Below are 21,005 nucleotides of genomic sequence, written 5' to 3' on the forward strand. Positions count from 1 at the left end.
AATTTTCTCTCTGCACTGCAACCCACCCAACTAAGATTGTCCTCTTTGTGTTCTTGGTCCTGGAAGCACATTGATTCAAGTAGAATTGTCTCAATTAACAGTTCTTTTAGGTCGGTCTAAACAGAGGTGACTTAATATCTCAAAGGTGCTGTAAGAAAAAAATCCCTGTATTCTGCTTCCTGTGTTTTGCTTCTCTGTAAGGGGGCTGTGACATTTTCTATTTGCAGCACAGTCAAAGTAAGTATAAGTTGAGAATAAAATAATTGAAATAACTGATTTTTATTAAAAAGATACTTGCATATTTCAGATGTATCATATTTAATAGCAACTTCAATCAAATTATTTGAAGATTTTCATGCTGTAGAGAATCATATAAAAAGAGATATTGGTAAAAATGGCCATGAAGCTGTCAGATTGTTGCTAAAACTGATTTACTATTGCCCTTTAGGGAAGGAAACCTGACATCCTTACCCAGTCTGGCCAGTGTGCAACTCCAGTCTCACGCCAATGTGGTTTACTCTTAACGCCCCTCTAAAGTAGCCTTGTAAGCCACTTGATTACATCAATGACTACAAACAAGAAAATCTACACAGGCTGCAGTGGTTCCAGATGGCAGACCTTCATTTTCTCAGGACGTCTACAAATGGGCAATAAATGTCAGCCTTGCCAACTAAGTCCACATTCCAAATAAAATAAAGCTAATATATTGAACACTTAAGCCCTTTATATATTAACTTGACAGAATTTAAAAACATCTCACAAATTAAAATAGCAATTGACATTTCACAATGACTGATCCTGATGACAAGTAAAAAACAGAATTTACTTGATTCTTAAATTGGTAAAGAATTGGTATTGATGCAAGACTAATGCTCAATAGACAAGGTATGCTTTCTGAGCTCAATTCAAAACCACAGTAGAGCTATATGTTGAGAAACTGCACATAATGCAGTTCAATAATTCCATTATTATAGGCAACTGCAGTATGCACTCAAATGAAGCAGAAGAAAGATAAAAGTGAAGCACTTTCTTTATAAATTGATGTAAACTGCACACTGGCTGACTGCTGACAATGATCTAGGTCACATACGAGACAAATTCATGCCATTTAGGAATTAATATGAGTAATATCAGTCACAAGGGCTGGTTTCCTCCACTGACATCAACTTCAGAATTATAATTCACAGTGTGGTGTATTTTTTCTCTCTCCATAGCAAATCTAATAATCATTTAGCTCCTTCACAAAAACGAATGCATCATTACAAAATCCCATTTTACATGGGTCATTCTATTTCTATTGTGATTTGAAAGCATCCCTTACAGAGAGAAAGCACACGCAGCAAATCTATAAAGAAATATATGACCTGCCTGCAACTTATTGAAACTTCTGCAATAAATCTTTGTGCAGTGTTACAGTAATTTTTAAAAATTCATTTATGGGATGTGGGCTTCACTGGCTAGGCTAGCATTTATTGCCCGTCCCTAACTGCCCTTGAGCCGGTGGTGGTGAGCTGCCTTCTTGAACTGCTGTGGTCCATGTGGTGTAGATATACCCACAGTGCTGTTAGGGAGGGAGTTCCAGGATTTTGACCCAGCGACAGTGAAGGAACAGCGATCTATTTCCAAGTCAGGATGGTGAGTGGCTTGGAGGGGAACACCCAGATGATGGTGCTCCCAGGTATTTGCTGCCCTTGTCCTTCTATATGGTAGCGGTTGTGGGTTTGGAAGGTACTGTCCAAGGAGCCTTGGTGAGTTGTTGCAGTGCATCTTGTAGATGGTACATGTTGCTGCCACAGTGCATCGGTGGTGGAGGAAGTACCAATCAAGCAGGCTGCATTGTCTTCGATGGTGTCAAGCTTCTTGAGTGTTGTTGGAGCACTCATCCAGGCAAGGGGAGAGTATTCCATCACACTTCTGGCTTGTGTCCTGTAGATGGGCTTTAGGCTTTGTGGAGTCAGGAGGTGAGTTACTTGCCACAGGATTCCTAGTCTCTGACATGCTTTTGTAGCCACAGTATTTATATGGCTCGTCCAGTTCAGTTTCTGGTCAATGGAAACCCCCAGGATACTGATAATAGGGGGGAGTTCAGCGATGGTAACACCATTGAATGTCAAGGGGTAATCCCTTAGCCAAAAATAAAATCCACATTCACAAACTATTTTTTCTCAAATATTCTCTGGATTGGTAATTAATGACGTACCCACACTTTGACAAATGTCTAGTTAAAACATGTCTTCTTACCAAATATAATTCTTAGTTAGTTACACAAAACAGTTTAGTCAGTTGTTAACTGTAACACTGATTTCCTGTGACCAGCATAAATTTGCAGCTGACTTGGAACTTTACCATTTCAGAATTCTTGAATCCTGATTCCTTTCTACACTATTATGTTGAACACTCTCAAGATCAGAGCAAAATTCCAACAACATTTAAAAAAAATTATTCTCTCACGGGATGTGGGCATCACTGGCTGGCCAGCATTTATCATCCATCCCTAATTGCTCTTGAGCTGGTGGTGGTGGAGTTGACTTCTTGAACCACTGCAGGCTTTTGGTATGGGTACACCCATGGTGCCGTTAGGAAGGGATTTCCAAGATTTTGACCCACTGACAGTTAAGGAACGACGATCTAGTTCCAAGTCAGGGTGGTGTGTGGCTTGGAGGGGGCTTTGGAGGTGGTATTCCAATGCATCTGCTGCCCTTGGCCTTCTCGGTGGTAGAGGCCACTGGTTTGGAAGGTGTATCAAATGAGCCTTGGTGAGTTGCTGCAGTGCATCTTGAAGATGGCACACACTGCTGCCATTGTGTGTTAGTGGTGGAGGCAGTGAATGTTGAAGGTGGTGCATGGGGTGCCAATTAAGCAGGCTGCTTTGTCCTGAATGGCGTTGACCTTCTTGATTGTTGGTGCACTGCATTCATCCAGGCAAGTGGAGATAATTCCATCACACACCTGATTTGTGCCTTGTAGGTGGTGGACAGGCGTTGTGGAGTCAGGAGGTGAATTACTTGCTGCAGAATTCCCAGCCTCTGATCTGTTCTTGTAGCTACAATATTTATATGGCTGGCCCAGTTCAGTTTCTAGTAAATAATAACCCCCAGGATGTTGATAGTGGGGGGGATTCAGCGATGGCAAAGCCATTGAATGTCAAGGAGAGATGGCTAGATTCTTTTTTGTTGGAGATGGTCATTGCCTGACACTTGTGCGGTACGAATGTTACTTGCCACTTATCAGCTCAAGCCTGAGTATTGCCCAGGTCTTACTGCACATGGACACTGACTGCTTCAGTATCTGAGTGGTCACGAATGGTTTAACATTGTGCAATCATAGGTGAACATCCCCACTCCTGACCTTATGATGGAGGGAAGGTCATTGATGAAGCAGCTGAAGATGTTTGGGCCTAGGGCACTACCCCAAGAAACTCCTGCAGTGATGTCCTGGAACTGAGATGATTGACCTCCAACAGCCACAACCATCTTCCTTTGTGCTAGGTATGACACAAACCACTGGAGAGTTTTCCCCCTGATTCCTATTGATATCAGTTTTGCTAGGGCTCCTTGATGCCGCACTTAGTCACATGCTGCCTTGATATCAAGGGCAGTCACTCTCACCTCATCTCTTAAGTTCAGCTCTTTTGTCCAAGTTTGCATGAAGGCTGTAATGAGGTCAGGAGCTGAGTGGCCCTGGAAGAACCCAAACCGAGCGTCAATGAGCAGCTTGTTGTTGAGCAAAGTGTGCTTGATCGCACTGTCGATAACACCGTCCATCACTTTGCACATCACTTAAACGTTCTAAAATGCATTAAAGAAAACAACATTTGGAAAGAACGGCATGGAAAGTACTTTTACTATACAATAGGCTCAGAAAATATGTATTTTATATATCTTCTGACTAAAGGGAGTCACGGAAAAATACTTGTTTGGGACACTCAGCCAGTTGCTGCATCTTCAGCTGAATGTCATGAAATTGAATGGTGAAGCAACTTAATTTCTGATGTAATTTCTAGTGCTCAGATCAAACAAAAGTCTGAAGTTGACCAGGGCTGAAGTTTTTAACGTGATTGGATTAGTCATATGCTATACTTCATCAAAAGATTTTAGTACTTCTTTCCAATACATGCTCTTAAATTCCCCAGTCTATACACCATCCCCAGCCACCAGGCAATGTTGTTCTATAATTAACCATGAAGATATTCTCAAGCATCAGTCTGCGCAAATCTCCCTCTAATTCTTTCTCTTTTTTGCTAGAAAAAATTCTGCTCTTCACCAACCATGTGGACCACACTAACCACGTGAAGAACAGTTGACATTTCTATGCATTGTATAGTGCTGAATATTTTTCCTTCAATTTGGTGTGCAATCGTTCCCTGACGAGAATGTAGCGGATTAAATGGTTCATTATAAATCAAGTAAACAAAGCTTTCTTGCTTTACACTGTTTGAATCCTTTGAGGTGTTGCAATTTGTATTTTACTTTGTTTCATTTCAAGCAGCAATAAACCTGGATTCCCTTCTAAGTTTACTTCTGCTGCATATACGCTATAATGGGGTAAATAATAACCAGCAGTGATCTTAAACAAATAAATATAATGGAATTGTCACATTGTGATAATACTCTGGCTGTCTCATTTCCTGTAAGAATTTGTTTTCAATTTTGATTGCGATACTTAATCAGGGAAAAAAAAACTACTCTCAGAATTTCTGAAGGCAATTGATTGCTAATTAAACGTGAAACAAGAATTGTAATGGTTCAAGAGTTATTGACCTTTTTGTCAATAACACTACAGTTCTACACAAAGATGCCTACTAAAGGTTGAGAACCTGTTATAAATGGAATGATTAGAACATTAGTCACAGCTGCATTGAAAGCTTTTTTTAAAAAAAAGTATAGAATATACAATACCTGCAATGGTGAGCTCGTTCTGGCTTAATACTGCAACATTTTGGGCACTTATAGATCACCTCACCCGGTTTCAACTGCAGACTCTCCATATACTCTTTTGTGGCATTGCCTTTAGGCACTGCACCCTGTGGAAAGAAACCATTAAAACTAAGTTAACACCAGAAATGTAACTCAAAGTCAACTTATTGTCAACCTTCACTTGAAACAATGTATAGAACACCACATTCTCATTCTCAAGCATTGATTATAGGCTTTCATTTTTTTTTCTAAAATCATGAAGGGTTCAGATAAGAGTAGATAAAGAGAAACTGTTTCCAATAGCCAAAGGGTAGATCACAGAGGGGGCAGGTTTGAGGTGATTGTCAAAAGAACCAGGGGCAGCATGTGAGAAAAAGAAAATTATGTAAAGTGCTTAGGATTTGGATGCACTGCCTGATTGGGTGGTAGATACAGATTCAATAGTATCCTCCAAAAGGGAATTGAATAAATACCTGAAATGCTTGAAAATACACTTGCACACTCATGGGGGAATGATGGGGGAATGGGACAAACCGATTGTTCTTTGAGAGAGCCAGCATAGACTCCTTTCATGCTATACTATTTTATTATTCAAATGCACATATGAACATCCTGCATGCTAGGAAATATTTCTCAGGTTTACTCTAAGATTTTAGGATCAAACAATTTAAGCCAAATTGATCATCTTAACACGGTCTATCAATGGTATACACAATACTGTAATTATAGATAACAAAATACATTTTTCCTTTCCAACTATCTACAAAAATTAGCCATATATAATTACAAATATAACATAAAAGCCAGCTTTCAGCTTTCTTTGTTATGGCAATCTAAAACTAACCCCACTCTATCTCCATAACCAGTTTCTTGCTGTGCTTCAAACATTTATTGAATTTTCCTTTAAAAACCCAATAGTCTTTGTTCCAACCACTGTCTGTGTTAAGCATTCCATCTTTATACATCCACCCCTCTAAAAAAAAAATCTCCTAACATCTTTCTTCACTCTTTAGCAACAGCTTTAAATATATGACTCTCTGACCAGAGGAAATAGTTATTTCCAATCAGAATCCTTTACAACTTTAAAAACTTCTATTAAATGTTCTCTTAACTTTCTTAGCTTCAGAAGAAACAGTTTTGGTATTTCAAGTTTCTATTCAAAATTACAATTTCCAAACTGGTGCTATATAAATACAAGTTGTTGTTGTTGCTCGGAAAGGATATTACTTCACACTTATTCAGTTTGAGCAATATACATTTACCTAACTCTTATCAGTCATCCAAGTTTCTATTCATATTGATGCAATACTTATTCCATATCCTTCAATTTTTCTAACGTGCCTCTTGTGAGACACCTTATGAATAACTATCATCACATGGGTGTCATTTTCTACTTAATTGCCATGGTCTGAACAAAGCAATGTATTTTTTTCTTCAAACATTGTCAAGCCATAAATGTCTCTTTGAATGATTTTTGGCTTTTCAGCTCATCCTTTCATTATAGATATTCGGTAAGTTGTTCAGATTTATTTGCTATGACATCTATGGTAGATATTCTGTGCTGTTGCAATTTTGTGACTGTTCCTGCTCCATAAATCAAATCAATTGCTCCCTTTTAACACAGAAGAAATTCTGATTTATTAATCCCAGGTTCCTGAATATGGTGTCAACTGAGGCAGAATCTAAATCTAGGGTGACTGAGCTCTGTGCATGTTTCACTGTTCCATGACTAATCTACTAACATCGCATTCTGAAATAAAACCGTTACGTAGTTAAAAACATTGACATAAAAACGTAGCCATTTCCAAAGGTAATGATTGAAAAGTAAGTTTTTCTTTCCTTTAGTCAAGATAAATATGTAAACAAAAAGCTAAGCCCATGATTTTTCTCTCAAAATATTGTTTATGTGCTTGCAATTTATTTTTATTTATAGTAAGCTCAATTACTATTTTCTATTTAATTTTATTTAAAAGGAATATCTGATACAGCCATCAATATTTTATGCAACGATCCGGCAACAGCCACTAACAAACAGAGCGGGATTTTCTGCACCCAGCGCAAGTCAATGGACTTCTGGCTGGGGCCCGCCCGCGACAGGGCCAGAAAATCCCAGCCACAGTGATTAACTAGTGACACGTTACATATTAACTCAACACTCCAGGCTGTAGTTCAATGCATACTATGCCGAGTGAAATTTGTTGAGGCACTGATCTGAATTAATTTGGTGCAATGTGATCGATGAGGTCAAATGGAAAAAATATATTTGCGGTGCCAACAAGTAAAGGGTGCTGACAGACAGCAAAATATTACTTTAAGTCTTTCTTGATAATTGCTGCAGCATATTTTGAAAATGCTGCATGAATGGGAGCAAAGGGGTAAATGTATTACCATTTGTCAGTATACCTTTCTCTCTCTCAAAATGTACTTTCCATCTCTTCATTTTGGACCATTCAACGCTTGCTTTGCTTTCAAGTGCTCTTCACAGATTAACAGTCGCTTTCCATTTATCTATACAGGTATAACGTTTCAATCCGGCTATCCGAAAACAAGTTGTCCAAAAAACATATTTTTTAGAAGTTGCCATGCGTCAATTAAATTGTTATTTAATGAGTAAAATAACTTACTGGGATAATTTGGCTGCATCAGCTTACCACACAAGTCTTTTCCCACACTTCAAGTGGTCCTAGCCATTCTTGACCCCACCCAACCTTGCTTAGCCCAATCTGCCTGACCCAATCCAAACTGAACAACCTGACCTGCATAGAACCACCCAACCCAGCCCCAGTGGCGAATAAAACAGATAAGTCTTGATAGCGATACACTGTGCAGGGCAATAAAGTATTATTTTGTAAACTTTAATAAAATCCGGCAAGATCTGAAATCTGGTATGAGCTCAGTCCCAAAATTGCTGGTTGTGAGACACTATACTTGTACAACAAAATTATATTAGTGGGTTACAAGAAATACTGGTCAAGTGTTGTGGGACGTTAACATATAACAGTTAAGATAATGCAATTCCTAGGCCTCATAGGTCTGAATTTAACTCAGTTCAGTTCCAATATGCGAATATTTATGACTAGGTATCGAAACATTCTTAAACTCACACTAAAACAGCACTCTTGTGCATGACAATTACTCAGTTTAGATCTTAAAACTTCATTTGTTAGCGTCACATAAAAGTTTTCCATTGTAAAATTGACTTTCAGGACTGATGCTTAGATAGTTTCAATTATTAAAATATAAGTGAATTTATTATTAAAATTTATTTGTAGAAAAATAATATAGTGTAGTTAAGGGTTGAATAAGCAGCTAAAACCTTAGCATGGAACTAAATCATTCAGATGAAAAATTATTTCCCATGTCCACTAAACAGTTGTAAACATAGACAACTCAAATAGAAAATGAATAACTTCACATATACTGAAATATGAGTCACGTCAGTTCATAGTGAACTATCTGCCAACAAAACAAAACATCTGGTCACGAATAGGGGGAAGTGGTGGTGATGGTGGAATTCCTCGATTTAGAAGAAAATCTTAGAAAGTTTCTCATGGTACGCTACCTATAAGGTCTCTCCCTACAAGGAGCAATGGATTGTGGAATTACCCCTATTACATCCAACAGTTAGTGTCAAGTCAAATGTAACTGGAATACTGCTGGAGATTATCGGTCCTATTTAATTCCAATTGCACTATATTTCCCTTTTTTCATATTTCATTGATGTATCTATACTATATCCCAGGTACTGGTACTTTTTTTTTGAAAGTGTTATGAAACTGAAGTCTATAAGATTGTTAGTTTTGGGGCTCTCTTAATTTAAAGTAAAACAGAGGAGTAGGGAGGTCATGTGACCTACTCGAATTCTGCTTGGACTTAGTTATAGAGCCATAGAGGTGTACAGCACAGAAAAAGGCCCTTCGGCCCATCAAGTCTGCGCCAGTCAAACAAGTACCTAACTATTCTACTCCCATTTTCCAGCACTAGGCCCATAGTCTTGTATGCCATGGCATCGCAAATGCACATCCAAATACTTCTTAAATGTTAAGAGTGTATCTGCCTCTACCACCCTTTCAGGCAGTGAGTTCCAGATTCCCACCACCCTCTGGATGAAAAAATTCTTCCTCACATCTCCTCTAAACCTCCTGCCCCTTACCTTAAATCTATGCCGCCCATTATTGATCCCTCCACCAAGGGGACAAGTTCCTTCCTGTCTACCCTATCCAAGCCCCTCATAATTTTATACACCTCAATCATGTCCCCCCTCAATCTCCTCTGCTCCAAGGGAAAATAACCCCAGTCTATCCAATCTCTCCTCATGACTAAAACTCTTCAGCCCAGGCAACATCCTGGTAAATCTCCTCTGCACTCTCTCTAGTGCAATCACATCCTTCCTATAATGCGGATTCCAGAATTGCATACAATACTGTAGCTGTGGCCTAATCAGCGTTTTATACAGTTCCAGCACAACCTTCCTGCTCTTATATTTTATGCCTCGGCTAATAAAGGCAAGTATCCCATATGCCTTCTTAACCACCTTAGCTACCTGTCCCACTACCTTAAGGAACCAGTGGACATGCACATCAAGGTCCCTCTGATCCTTGGTACTTCCCCAGGGTCCTACCATTCATCGTGTATTCCCATGCTTTGTTTGTCCTGCCCAAGTGCGTCACCTCACACTTATCTGATTAAATTCCATTTGCCACTGATCAGACCATCTGACCAGCCCGTCTATATCCTACTGTAATCTAAAGCTATCCTCCTCACTATTTACCACCCCACCAATTTTCGTGTCATCCTGAATTTACTGATCAACCCTCCTACATTCAAGTCTAAATCGTTTATATATACCACAAACAGCAAGGGTCCCAACACCGATCCCTGTGGAATCCCACTGGACACAGGCATCCAGTCACAAAAGCACTCCTCCACCATCACCCTCTGCTTCCTGCCACTCAGCGAATTCTGAATCCAATTTGCCAAATTGCCTTGGATCCCATGGGCTCTTACCTTCGTTATCAGTCGCCCATGCGAGACCTTATCAAAAGTCTTGCTGAAGTCCAAGTAGACTACGTCAAATGCATTGCCCTCATCTACACACCTGGTCACCTCTTCGAAAAATTCAATCAAATTGGTCAGACACGACCTCCCCTTAACAAAACCATGCTTCTGTCCTTGATTAATCCCTGCCTCTCCAAGTGTAGATTAATTCTGTCCCTCAGAATTTCTCAGAATAGTTGTTAAAGTTAAAGGGGGGCACAGGTTGATCTTCTGAGGAGATACAAGATGTTCATACCTATGGCATTAAGAAGGGCAAATTACATGAACATCTGGCAGACTGTGGGTAGACTTTTCCCATGTCTCACAGGGAGGTGCTAGGAATGTAAGGCTGTGTAAACGGTTATACGTTAAGCTATTTAATTCCAAGATAGAATGGAGCGGGGGAAGCTAGAGATAGATAATTAGCAATTCTATCTGGAAACAAACCTGATGGTCTGCCCATGTGATTCACATTACCATGGAGATGGGCTTTGAGAGGGGAAGAGTCCAAAGCAAGCCACTGTAGTATTGGGTTCCAGGCCTTCCGGAGATATTCCTGAAACTCACAGATACAAGACAGTCTGCAAGAATCTAAGAGAGACAGAGAACAGGAGATAGAGGCAACCAAGTCCTGCATCTGAAGCAGAGAAAATGCTGACCCTATTATTCACCATGCAGAATGCAAGTGGGAGCTTACACTCAGATTGAAGAGACTGAGTTTGTGAGGAGTTAAAGGAGGCTGGAAGAATCGTCTAGCTTGGGCTAGAGAGAAGGAATCTCCAGTATAACCCTCACAGTGGAAGTCAGTTCTGGGATTAGAAGTTACTAATAAAGGATCTACTTGCCTTAGAGGGAGTGCAATGAAGGTTCATTAGGCTGATACCAGGTATGGCAGGACTGTTGTATGAAGAGAGGTTGGTTCGACTGGGCCTATATTCACTAGAGTTTAGAAGAATGAGAGGGGATCTAATTGAAATGTATAAAATTTTAACAGGGCTAGACTTTCTGGATGCAGAGAGGATGTTTCTCCTGGCTAGGGAGTACAGAACCAGGGGCCACAGTCTCAAGATATGGGGCAGGCCATTTAGGACTGAGATGAGGGAAAATTTGTTCACTCAGAGGGTGGTCAACCCGTGGAATTCTCTACCACAGAAGGCTGTGGAGGCTGGGTCACTGAGTATATTCCAGAAAGAAATTGATAAATTTTTGGATATTAGGGGCATCAAGGGGTATGAAGCGAAAGTGGGGATATGGCGTTGAGATAGAGGATCAGCCATAATCATAGTGAATGGCAGAGCAGGCTCGAAGGGCCAAATGGCTGAAAGTTTCAATGTTTCTATGTAAAAGGAAAAATGAAGCAGACCATCAGGAGCAGAGAATTGGACTGGTTCTGGAAGAATTAAGTGCTCATTTAAGGGACAGAGTCAAGAATGGCATGGGATTGCCAGTCATGTTAAAAGTCATATAGGGAAACTTTTCTGTAATTTAGAATATAAGTTGTCTAAAAAAATGTTTAGCTAACGCTGCTTTTAGTTTGTTTGCTATGGTAAAATTCTTAAAGCTAAAAAATCTTGTGCGATCCTTTCCAGTCAGTCACTGGAAAATTCAAATATTTTAAAAGCTATTGGTCTCCATGGAGATCGTAACAAAAGATTATTTGAAAAAAAAAACATCAAGGTTGGGAAATCTACATCCACATCAGACCAACAGCAGCCTGATTATGCTTGTGCTGGCAAATCTACAAAGCAAGCAAAGTCATCTTTTAAAATGCTTTACCACTTTTTTTGCCTATATAGTATGAATAAATGCTGCACCAATGATCATAACTTACTAATAACTACGTTGCTCACAAGTTATGAAGTCAACCCAACCATGTATGTACCATTTCCTCCCAATATATGATCTAAATATGTATGTACGCTATGGATTAAAAAATAAATCACCTGTCATAAAATAACTTTGCTGAGTAGAAAGAATAACTGTTGAAAGTAACTTAGAATAATCAAGTTTTAATTGTAATTATTGGCCAAATTAAGGTAAAAGTTGAAAAAGCTTCAGCAGAAACAAGTAAAATAGTTTCCTTTTGATCAATCATTTTCCCCAACCCCTTGTGAAATCATTGACTTCTTCCTGAGGTGTGGTTAAATGGCTGTTGGCTACCTGTCCCTCTCCTCGGGGTGCCATGATTTAAATGTGAATGCAGAATGAAAAGGCCCATCAAGGAGCCATGCCTGATCCTGACTTCATAGTACGTACACAAATGTATGTATGAATTACAGGATGGCTGGATGGCAATAAGTAACAGAGACCCTAGCCGATTTCCCCACTCTTATGCCATCATATTGACATCGATTTTAGTTTCCCCACTATCGTCGAAGCTGATATTAATGAACTGGACTTACATCAGCATCAAACCCTCTTAGTCTGTATTGCTCAACTATACAGATTATACACCTTATCCAAATGCACCACCAAGTGGCTTTGAATACAGCAGTAAATATTGATGTTTCAACTGAATTTATTTGATGCTAAACATTAAATACATTTTACTGTATGCACTTACTGGGTCTGTCAACATTGTTCTCAGATGGGATGAAAGAGCCAGTACTGCCAGACTGTTAAATATAATGCCATTTATCAGTGAGTACCAGTAGTCTTTGGAAGGTAATAGCATTACAAATGTCACAACAAAGTCTGCATATAAAACCAGTAGCCAAGTTATGACAGCGCAGACCATTCCACATCCGTCGCGAATAAACCAGATCCGATCCACCATTTCCATATTGGCAGACGAGCACTCAAAGTCATCTTCGGAGCTCAGCAGAGGGTGATGGTCAACATCCCGGAATCGGTGCCCTGATGATTGCATGATCTGTCAGTCTCATCTATCGTGAAAAAGCCATGCATGTGTACAAGAAAAAGGCAAAAGCAGGGTAAAGGTCAGCACTTATTACATAATGAACTTCTTGACAGCTACATTACTTGGTATTTTTGTATTTTAAAAGGTATGGGCGAGATTAAGTTAGTCTTTTTTATTATTGATCTCCAGTCATAAAATTATAATTTAAGGTAGTAAAATCAAAGAACATGCTTCAAATGAAATCCCAAAATTTGTTTTTAATAAGTTAATATGCAACATTTGTCACACCAATCTTATTATGTAATGAACTCCCTTGTGCTATGCACATATACTAGTCACAAAACAAGACACATGAAAGTAAATCTAACAGAGATGTGATACCAATAATGAAGAAACGTTGCCCCTTCACATTTATGGAAGAAAACTATAACTTTAGATCAATGAAGTATCACTGTACTCAGCAATATCATTCTGAGAAAGCAATGTAAATATATCTATTTAAATGGAGTAATTATTCAAATTTTTCTGGATGAAATAAACAGTGCTTACAATAGAAGAATGTAAAATCCTCTTTGGATGTGCTTTTGTAATCAAGTGTGTTAGGTCTCCAATTTTTTGGCAGAAGGAGGCAGAAGAATGGAGAAAATAAACATTTGCAACCAATTCTGGTGTCAACAGAGTGACCCCAGCCCTTCACCAAAATGAAATACAGATATATAACTTCGCCTCCTCAGCCAAGAAAGGGATTGATATCCTCCTGTTGACAGAATTGGAAACTCAACCCTCCAACTATTGCTTCCATCCAAGACCAGCAAATAGCATAACCTACTTATGAAAAAAATGGCAAAGGTCTTTGAAGAGCATTTATAGACAGTGCAGAGAGGGGCATTCTTTTTTTACATACATGTGGTGTCCTCTCGTAAAAGCTATATCCTTCTGATGCCTTGTATACCATAAGTTTACGAAGAACATAAGCTAAAGTTCTGTCTATTTTATAAGTTCATTATTTAATTGATTTATGTGAGATATAATGATTTCGCCTTTGCATACCAAAGGTATATCAATCTGATACCCCTCTGTTTAAAACAAACCGATTTTATCTTCTCCAAATTTTTGCTTCCGTTATTAGCATCAAACACAACATAAATTAGATTCACTATGGTGCTGCCGCAACTCTGTCCTCACAGTACGCTGTAGACCCATGTATTTTAAAAAAAAAAATCCCAGGCTAAGTATAAGCGCAGCCTATTAAAACAAAGGTTCCAATTTATTGCTAAATTATGAATTTTGTATAACTGTCTTACACTTGAAATAAGTCTGCGCGAGTGGATATCATTAAACAGCTTTGGTAAAAATTGGCAAAGAGTAGTATACAAATGTAACATTTCGATAATTTTCGGGACTATTCAGCAAATAAACACATTTAAGAATAAGTCATACCTAAATGCCTCAGGTTTTTCCATGAAGTTGTTCCCGAATCAAAATTGCTTTTTCTGAGTTACTTTGAAAGACCTGCAGAGAATATAAATCACAACTCTCACTCACAGTCAATTATTAAACATTTATTCTTCACGGCTGACTAAAACAGATCTTACTTTTTTTTTCTTTATTCTTTCATGGGATGTGGGTGTCACCAGCAAGGTCAGTATTTGTTGCCCATCCCTAATTGCCCTTGAACTGAGTGGCAATTAAGAGTCAACCACATTGTTGTGGTCTGGAGTCATGTGTGGGCCAGACCAGGTAAGGACAGCAGATTTCCTCACCTAAAGGACATTAGAGAACTAGATGGGTTTTCATAACAATCGATGATAGCTTCATGGTCATCATTACTGAGACTAGCTTTTTTCATAGTTATATGAAATCTTGGATCATCCTGAAAGCATGAACATCTCCTTCATTTATAGCCTGTATAGTTTGTCCTTCTTAATGCCATAACCAAGCTTAAGATCTTGGGTCAATGGCTGAAGACTTCTATATCTGTCTGTATATAACTTTGCCTCCTCAGCCAAGAAAGGGATTTATATCCTCCTGTTGACAGAATTGGAAACTCAAGCCTCCAACTATTTCTTCCATCCAAGACCAGCAAATAGCACAACTTACGTATGAAAAAAATGGCACAGGTCTTTGAAAAGCATTTATAGATAGTGCAGAGAGGGGCATTCCTTTTTTAAGTACATGTGGTGTCCTCTCGTAAAAGCTATATCCTTCTGATGCCTTGTATACCAGAAGTTTATGAAGAACGTAAGCTAAAGTTCTGCCTCTATTATAAGTTAATTATTTAATTGATTTATGAGATATATAATGATTTCGCCTTTGCAAACCAAAGGTATATCAATTTGATGTCTGTTAATATCATCTTTGCATATGATAGGTGACTAAAACTGCCACTCACAGCCAAATAATGTTGGGCAGGAGTAAACTAAAAGAAACACGGGGGTGAATTTTACACCCCCATCCCCCACACTCCCAGCCCTGGTTGAAAAGTCAAATTCCAAGGTAAGGGTAATAAGGACAGGTGGAAAAGATTCAACCTGTTTCTCTCTCCACAAACACTACCTGACGAGGCTAAGTATTTCAAAATCTTCCCTCATGTTGGATGCCCAAAACTGAACACAGTACACCAGCTAGAGTCTGACCAAGGATCTATACAACTTGACAGCAGATTGTCAGTGAAGTAGCTCCATCTGCTTCTTCTTCTTCTTCTAGTCAGCAATCAGCATGGCTTAATCTTAAAATTAAAATTAATGTGCCTGCTCCCAAAACAGATTTCAAAAATCATTTCACATTGTATCCTTTCAGCTGACAAGGATTTGCCGTCATTGGTCAGAGCTCCCTCTCCAACAGATAAAACTAGTGCTTCAGTAGCGTAAACTGCTGCAGGTTGGATTTTTTTTAAAAGGGCTGGAAATCAAATCTATAAGAGAGGCACAGGATAGATTCTTGATCTGCATTATTATATTGCCATCTGATTTAATCGGTTAGATTATATAGGGTATGGTCATGTTGAAACTAATAATTATACAGTAATGGTGATACCATATATTTCAACTGGATCATTAAGCGCAAGAAATAGGCCTTGTTAGCACTTGAGTGGGTTCGCACTCACTTGTTAGCACTTGTTTTGTGGGCGCTATGGTTACCTTTAGTGCCTCAATATGACATCCATGGCGCATGCATTCTTGTGGAGCTAATTGCAAAGGATGCCATATTGGTGCAGGCGTTAATATCTGTGCAGTGAATGTCCACTAAATGTTTGCAGAGCAGGCAGACTGTAATGTCATTCAGCATATAACACTGGCTTGAAGCCAGCAATGCCATTTTGGAGCTCAACACTTGAGCTAATATCGTCTCTTAATCTTACCCTAGCTATAGCACAATGGTACCCAGTGTCTCACCACATGCAAGTACTGCCTCTAATCTATTCTCCAAAATCCACATAGGGCAGAGTTTGATGGTGACGGCCGGGGAACATGTCCTGAACACTGGCGGCACCCGAACAGCAGTAGGCCTTCTGTCGAATCAAACCCGGTGCAGTCCGGAATGCTCTCCCCTGACAGTTGCTGATCAACCAGAGACTGTCAGCTCTCCAATACCGCCAGTGTCATCTGGAGCAGTGACCACTGCCAATACTGCACTCGGGTTTTCACCAGAGATCGACACAGGAACCATGGAAGAGGGATATGTGGAGCTTGATGGGATCCCAGGGAGGGAAGCACCAGCAAGGTGGTGTGGTTGTTGGGGGGAGGGAAGAGAAGGGCAGGGTGGGGGAGACAGCAAGGGCAGAGGATTGGCCTCCTGTGGGCATCCCTCCCTCCAGATGTTGGTCCCTTAATTATGCACAGCGTGCCTGAGAACGAGGGAGTGCCTTCTACTTGGCTGCAGGCAAACCCGACTGGGTGGTGGGATGGAGCCCTTAAGTTTGCTCTCAGCCTTTCACATCCAGAGCTTGATTGGGGGAGGCAGTTGAGTAGGGGTGGCACCTCTGAACTAGCCTCTGAGGGGTCAGTGTCAAATCAAGTGATAGCAATGTGTTTTTATCATCACTCTCTTCTTGGTGTTGCTTCACTGCCAGGCCAGGTTGCACTTTTTAGGTATCTGAAAAGTTAAAGGCATAAAGTTAAGGCTTTAGTGCAGGGGGTGGGGAAGTAAGCTGTGCATGCTTACATCATTTGCAGCTTGAAAATCAGCAGATTGTGTGGGATGAGGGGTAAGTGGAATGTGAATAAGAGGATTATGTATGATTGTTTCACCTCCATCTCTGGCTATGGGCTTAGCAGTGGGTGCCACAATAATGGCCAGCAGCATCTCCTCTATGGGGGTAGGGCATGCAGATCATCCTGCCCATCCCTGGTTAGCTCCTACTGCCTCCAATTGTGTGCCACCTTGTCCTGCAAGAGAGAGTGGGAAATGTGTCAGTGAATGTCATGCAATCTGTTCGGCTCACACGGCTGTCATGGTTGAACAGCTAGCATTGTGTGAAACTGTGAGATGTGGGTGTGAGGGTTGCAGCAGTGCCAAGTGCGTGAGAATGAGGTGAAGCATATGAATGTCAGGTGTGAAGCATGGTTGGTAGCAATTGTTGTTGAGGTAGTGATGGTGCTGTGATGAATTAGGCAGGTGGAGTTGGTACGATATTGCATTTGAAGATGTATTTATCGAGCTTGACCCTTCATGTGAGGTCTTAAGAGTCATAGAGGTCTACAGCACAGAAAAAGGCCCTTCAGCCCATCGAGTCCACGCCGGTCAAACAAGTACCTAACTATTCTACTCCCATTTTCCAGCACTAGGCCCATAGCCTTGTATGCCATGGCATCGTAAGTGCACATCCAAATACTTCTTAAATGTTGAGGGCTTCTGCCTCAATCACCCTTTCAGGCGGCGAGTTCCAGACTCCCACTACCCTCTGGGTGAAAGAATTCTTCCTCACATCTCCTCTAAACCTCTTGCCCCTTTCTTTAAATCTATGTCCCCTCATTATTGATCCCTCCACCAAAGGGAAAAGTTCCTTCCTGTCTACCCTATCTATGCCCCTCATAATTTTATACACCTCAATCATGTCCCCCCTCAATCTCCTCTGCTCCAGGGAAAATAACCCCAGTCTATCCAATCTCTCCTCATGACTAAAACTCTCCAGCCCAGGCAGCATCCTGGTAAATCTCCTCTGCATTCTCTCTAATCCAATCATATCCTTCCTATAATGCGGATTCCAGAACTGCACGCAATACTCTAGCTGTGGCCTAACCAGCATTTTATACAGTTCCAGCATAATCTTCCTGCTCTTATATTCTATGCCTCGGCTAACAAAGGCAAGTATCCCATATGCCTCCTTAACCACCTTAGCGACCTGTCCCGCTACCTAAGGGACCGGTGGACATGCACACCAAGGTCCCTCTGATCCTCGGTACTTCCCAGGGTCCTACCACTCATCGTGTATTCCCATGCCTTGTTTGTCCTGCCCAAGTACATCACCTAACACTTTTCCGGATTAAATTCCATTTGCCACTGATCAGCCGGTCTATATCTTCCTGTAATCTAAGGCTATCCTCCTCATTATTTAACACCCCACCAATTTTCGTGTCATCCGTGAACTTAGAGATCAACCTTCCTACATTCAAATCTAAATCGTTTATATATACCACAAACAGCAAGGGACCCAACACCGATCCCTGTGGAACCCCAATGGACACAGGCATCCAGTCACAAAAATACTCCTCGACCATCAGCCTCTGCTTCCTGCCACTCAGCCAATTCTGGATCCAATTTGCTAAATTGCCTTGGTTCCCATGGGCATTTCATCTACCTTCGTTATCAGTCTCCAATGAGGGATCTTATCAAAAGCATTGCTGAAGTCCAAGTAGACTACGTCAAATGCATTGCCCTCATCTACACACCTGGTCACCTCTTCGAAAATTCAATCAAATTGGTCAGACATAACCTCCCTTTAACAAAACCATGCTGACTGCCCTTGATGAATCCCTGCATCTCCAAGTGTAGATTAATTCTGTCCCTCAGAATTGCTTCTAATAGTTTCCCCACCATTGAGGTTTGACTGACTGGCCTGTAGTTCCCTGGTTTATCCCTTCCTCCCTTCTTCAATAACGGTACCACATTGGCTGTCCTCCAGTCCTCTGATACCTCTCCTGTGGCCAGAGAGGTATTGAAAATTATTGCCAGAGCCCCTGCTATTTCCTCCCTTGCCTCATGCAACAAGCTGGGATACATTTCATCTGGGCTTGGAGATTTATCTGCTTTTAAGCCTGCCAGACCACTTAGAACCTCCTCCTTTTCTATGCTAATTTCTTTAGTTATATCACAGTCCTTCTGCCTGATTTCCATTCCCACTCGTCTCTCTCACTTGTGAACACCAACACAAAGTATTCATTTAGAACCCTACCTACGTCTTCCAGCTCTACACACAAATTACCACTATGGTCCTTAATGGGTCCTACTCTTTCACTAGTTATCCTCTTACTCTTAATGTACTAGTAAAATAACCTTGAATTTTCCTTTATTTTACCTGCCAATGTTTTTTCATGCTCCTTTTTGCTCTCCTAATTTCCTTTTTAAGTTCTCCCCTACACATTCTATAATACTCTCAGGCTTCCGCTGTTTTGAGCCCTCGGTATCTGCCATAAGCCTCCCTTTTTCTCTTTATCCAATCCTCTATATCCCTCAACATCCAGGGTTCCCTGGATTTGTTGGTCCCACCCTGTATCTTTACTGGAATATGTTGGCCCTGTACTCTCCCTTTTCCTTCTTGAATGAGTCCTACTGCTCTGACGCAGATTTATCTAAAAGTAGCTCCCAGTCCATCTGGCCAATCATACCTGACGTTATTAAAATTGGTCTTCCCCCAATTTAGAATTTCTGATTTCTGGCCCATCCTTGTCCTTTTCCATAACAACCTTGAATCTAATGGAGTTATGATCACTATCTACAAAACGCTCCCCCAGTCATACCTCTACCACTTGCCTGGCTTCATTCTCTAAAATTAAGTCCAGGACTGCCCCCTCTCTTGTAGGACCTTCTACGTACTGGCTGAAAAAGCTCTCCTGGATGCAGTTTAAGAATTCCACTCCCTCTAAAGCTATCACGCTATGACTGACCCAGTTAATGTTGGGGAAGTTGAAATCCCCCAATATTACTACCCTATTATTTTTACACTTCGCTGAAATTTGCCTGCATATCTGCTCTTCTATTTCTTTCTGACTGTTTGGGGGCCTATAGTACACTCTCAGCAATGTGATTGCTCCTTTTTTGTTTTTAAGTTCTACCCATTTGACTTCATTTGAGGAGTCTTCTAAGACGTTGTCCCTCCTTACTGCTGTAATTGATTCCTTGATCAATATTGCAATACCCCCTCCTCTTTTACCTCCTTCCCTGTCTCACCTGAAGACCCAATATCCTGGAATGCTGAGCTGCCAATCCTGCCACTCTCTCAACCATGTGTGTGTGACAGCAATGACATCATACTTTCCTGTGTTAATTTGTGCCCTTAACTCATCTGCCTTATTCGTCAGACTCCTTGCATTAAAATAAATATAATCAAACCTTGCCAAACTCCCTTGTGTCTTAACTGGCCTTCTATGCCTTCCAGACTCACTTGCTCTCTCATCTAATTTTGGCTGTGCATCTCACCCTGCTGAAACCCCTCTCAGGATCCCATCCCCCTCCCAAGTTAGTTTAAACCCTCCCCAACAGTACTAGCAAACCTCCCCGCAAGGATGTTGGTCCCATTCCGGTTCAGGTGCAACCTGTCCGCCTTGTACAGATCCCACCACCCCCAGAAATGGTCCCAGTGTCCCAGAAATCTAAAACCCTCCCTCCTACAGAATCTTTCCAGCCACGCATTCATCTGGACTAACTTCCTATTTCTATACTCACTAGCGTGTGGCACCAGACGTAATCCAGAGATTACTACCTTTGAGGTCCTGTTTTTTAATCTGCTTCCTAGATCCCTATATTCTGCTTGCAGGATCTCATCCCTCTTTCTACCTATGTCGTTGGTACCAATATGTACCACAATCTCTGTCTGTTTGCCCTCCCCCTTTAGAATGCCCTGCAGCCATTCAATGACATCTTTAACTCTGGCGCCAGGGAGGCAACATACCATCCTGGAGTTACGTTTGCGGCCGCAGGAATGCCTGTCTGTTCCCCTTACTATCGAGTCTCCTACCACTATTGCTCTTCCC

The 21,005-nt window shown here is 40.8% G+C and overlaps 1 protein-coding gene across 5 annotated transcripts in view; it reads right to left on the minus strand.

Annotated features, from left to right (window-relative positions):
- Positions 1-21,005, minus strand: part of zdhhc7 (zinc finger DHHC-type palmitoyltransferase 7) — an 84,045-nt gene that overhangs the window by 21,892 nt on the left and 41,148 nt on the right. For 4 of the 5 annotated variants that reach the window (XM_041192178.1, XM_041192177.1, XM_041192179.1 and 1 more), the window contains 3 exons: positions 14,254-14,325; positions 12,517-12,838; positions 4,899-5,023 (listed from right to left, as the gene is read on the minus strand). In XM_041192178.1, the coding sequence (XP_041048112.1) occupies positions 4,899-5,023; positions 12,517-12,822 (431 nt within the window). In that variant the 5' untranslated portion in view covers positions 12,823-12,838; positions 14,254-14,325. Of the gene's footprint in view, positions 1-4,898; positions 5,024-12,516; positions 12,839-14,253; positions 14,326-14,408; positions 14,452-21,005 lie in introns of those variants that run through there. The other variant, XM_041192180.1, reaches the window with a different exon arrangement.

The sequence above is a fragment of the Carcharodon carcharias genome, chromosome 7 (assembly GCF_017639515.1).
Source record: "Carcharodon carcharias isolate sCarCar2 chromosome 7, sCarCar2.pri, whole genome shotgun sequence".
Taxonomy (NCBI): Eukaryota; Metazoa; Chordata; class Chondrichthyes; order Lamniformes; family Lamnidae; genus Carcharodon; species Carcharodon carcharias.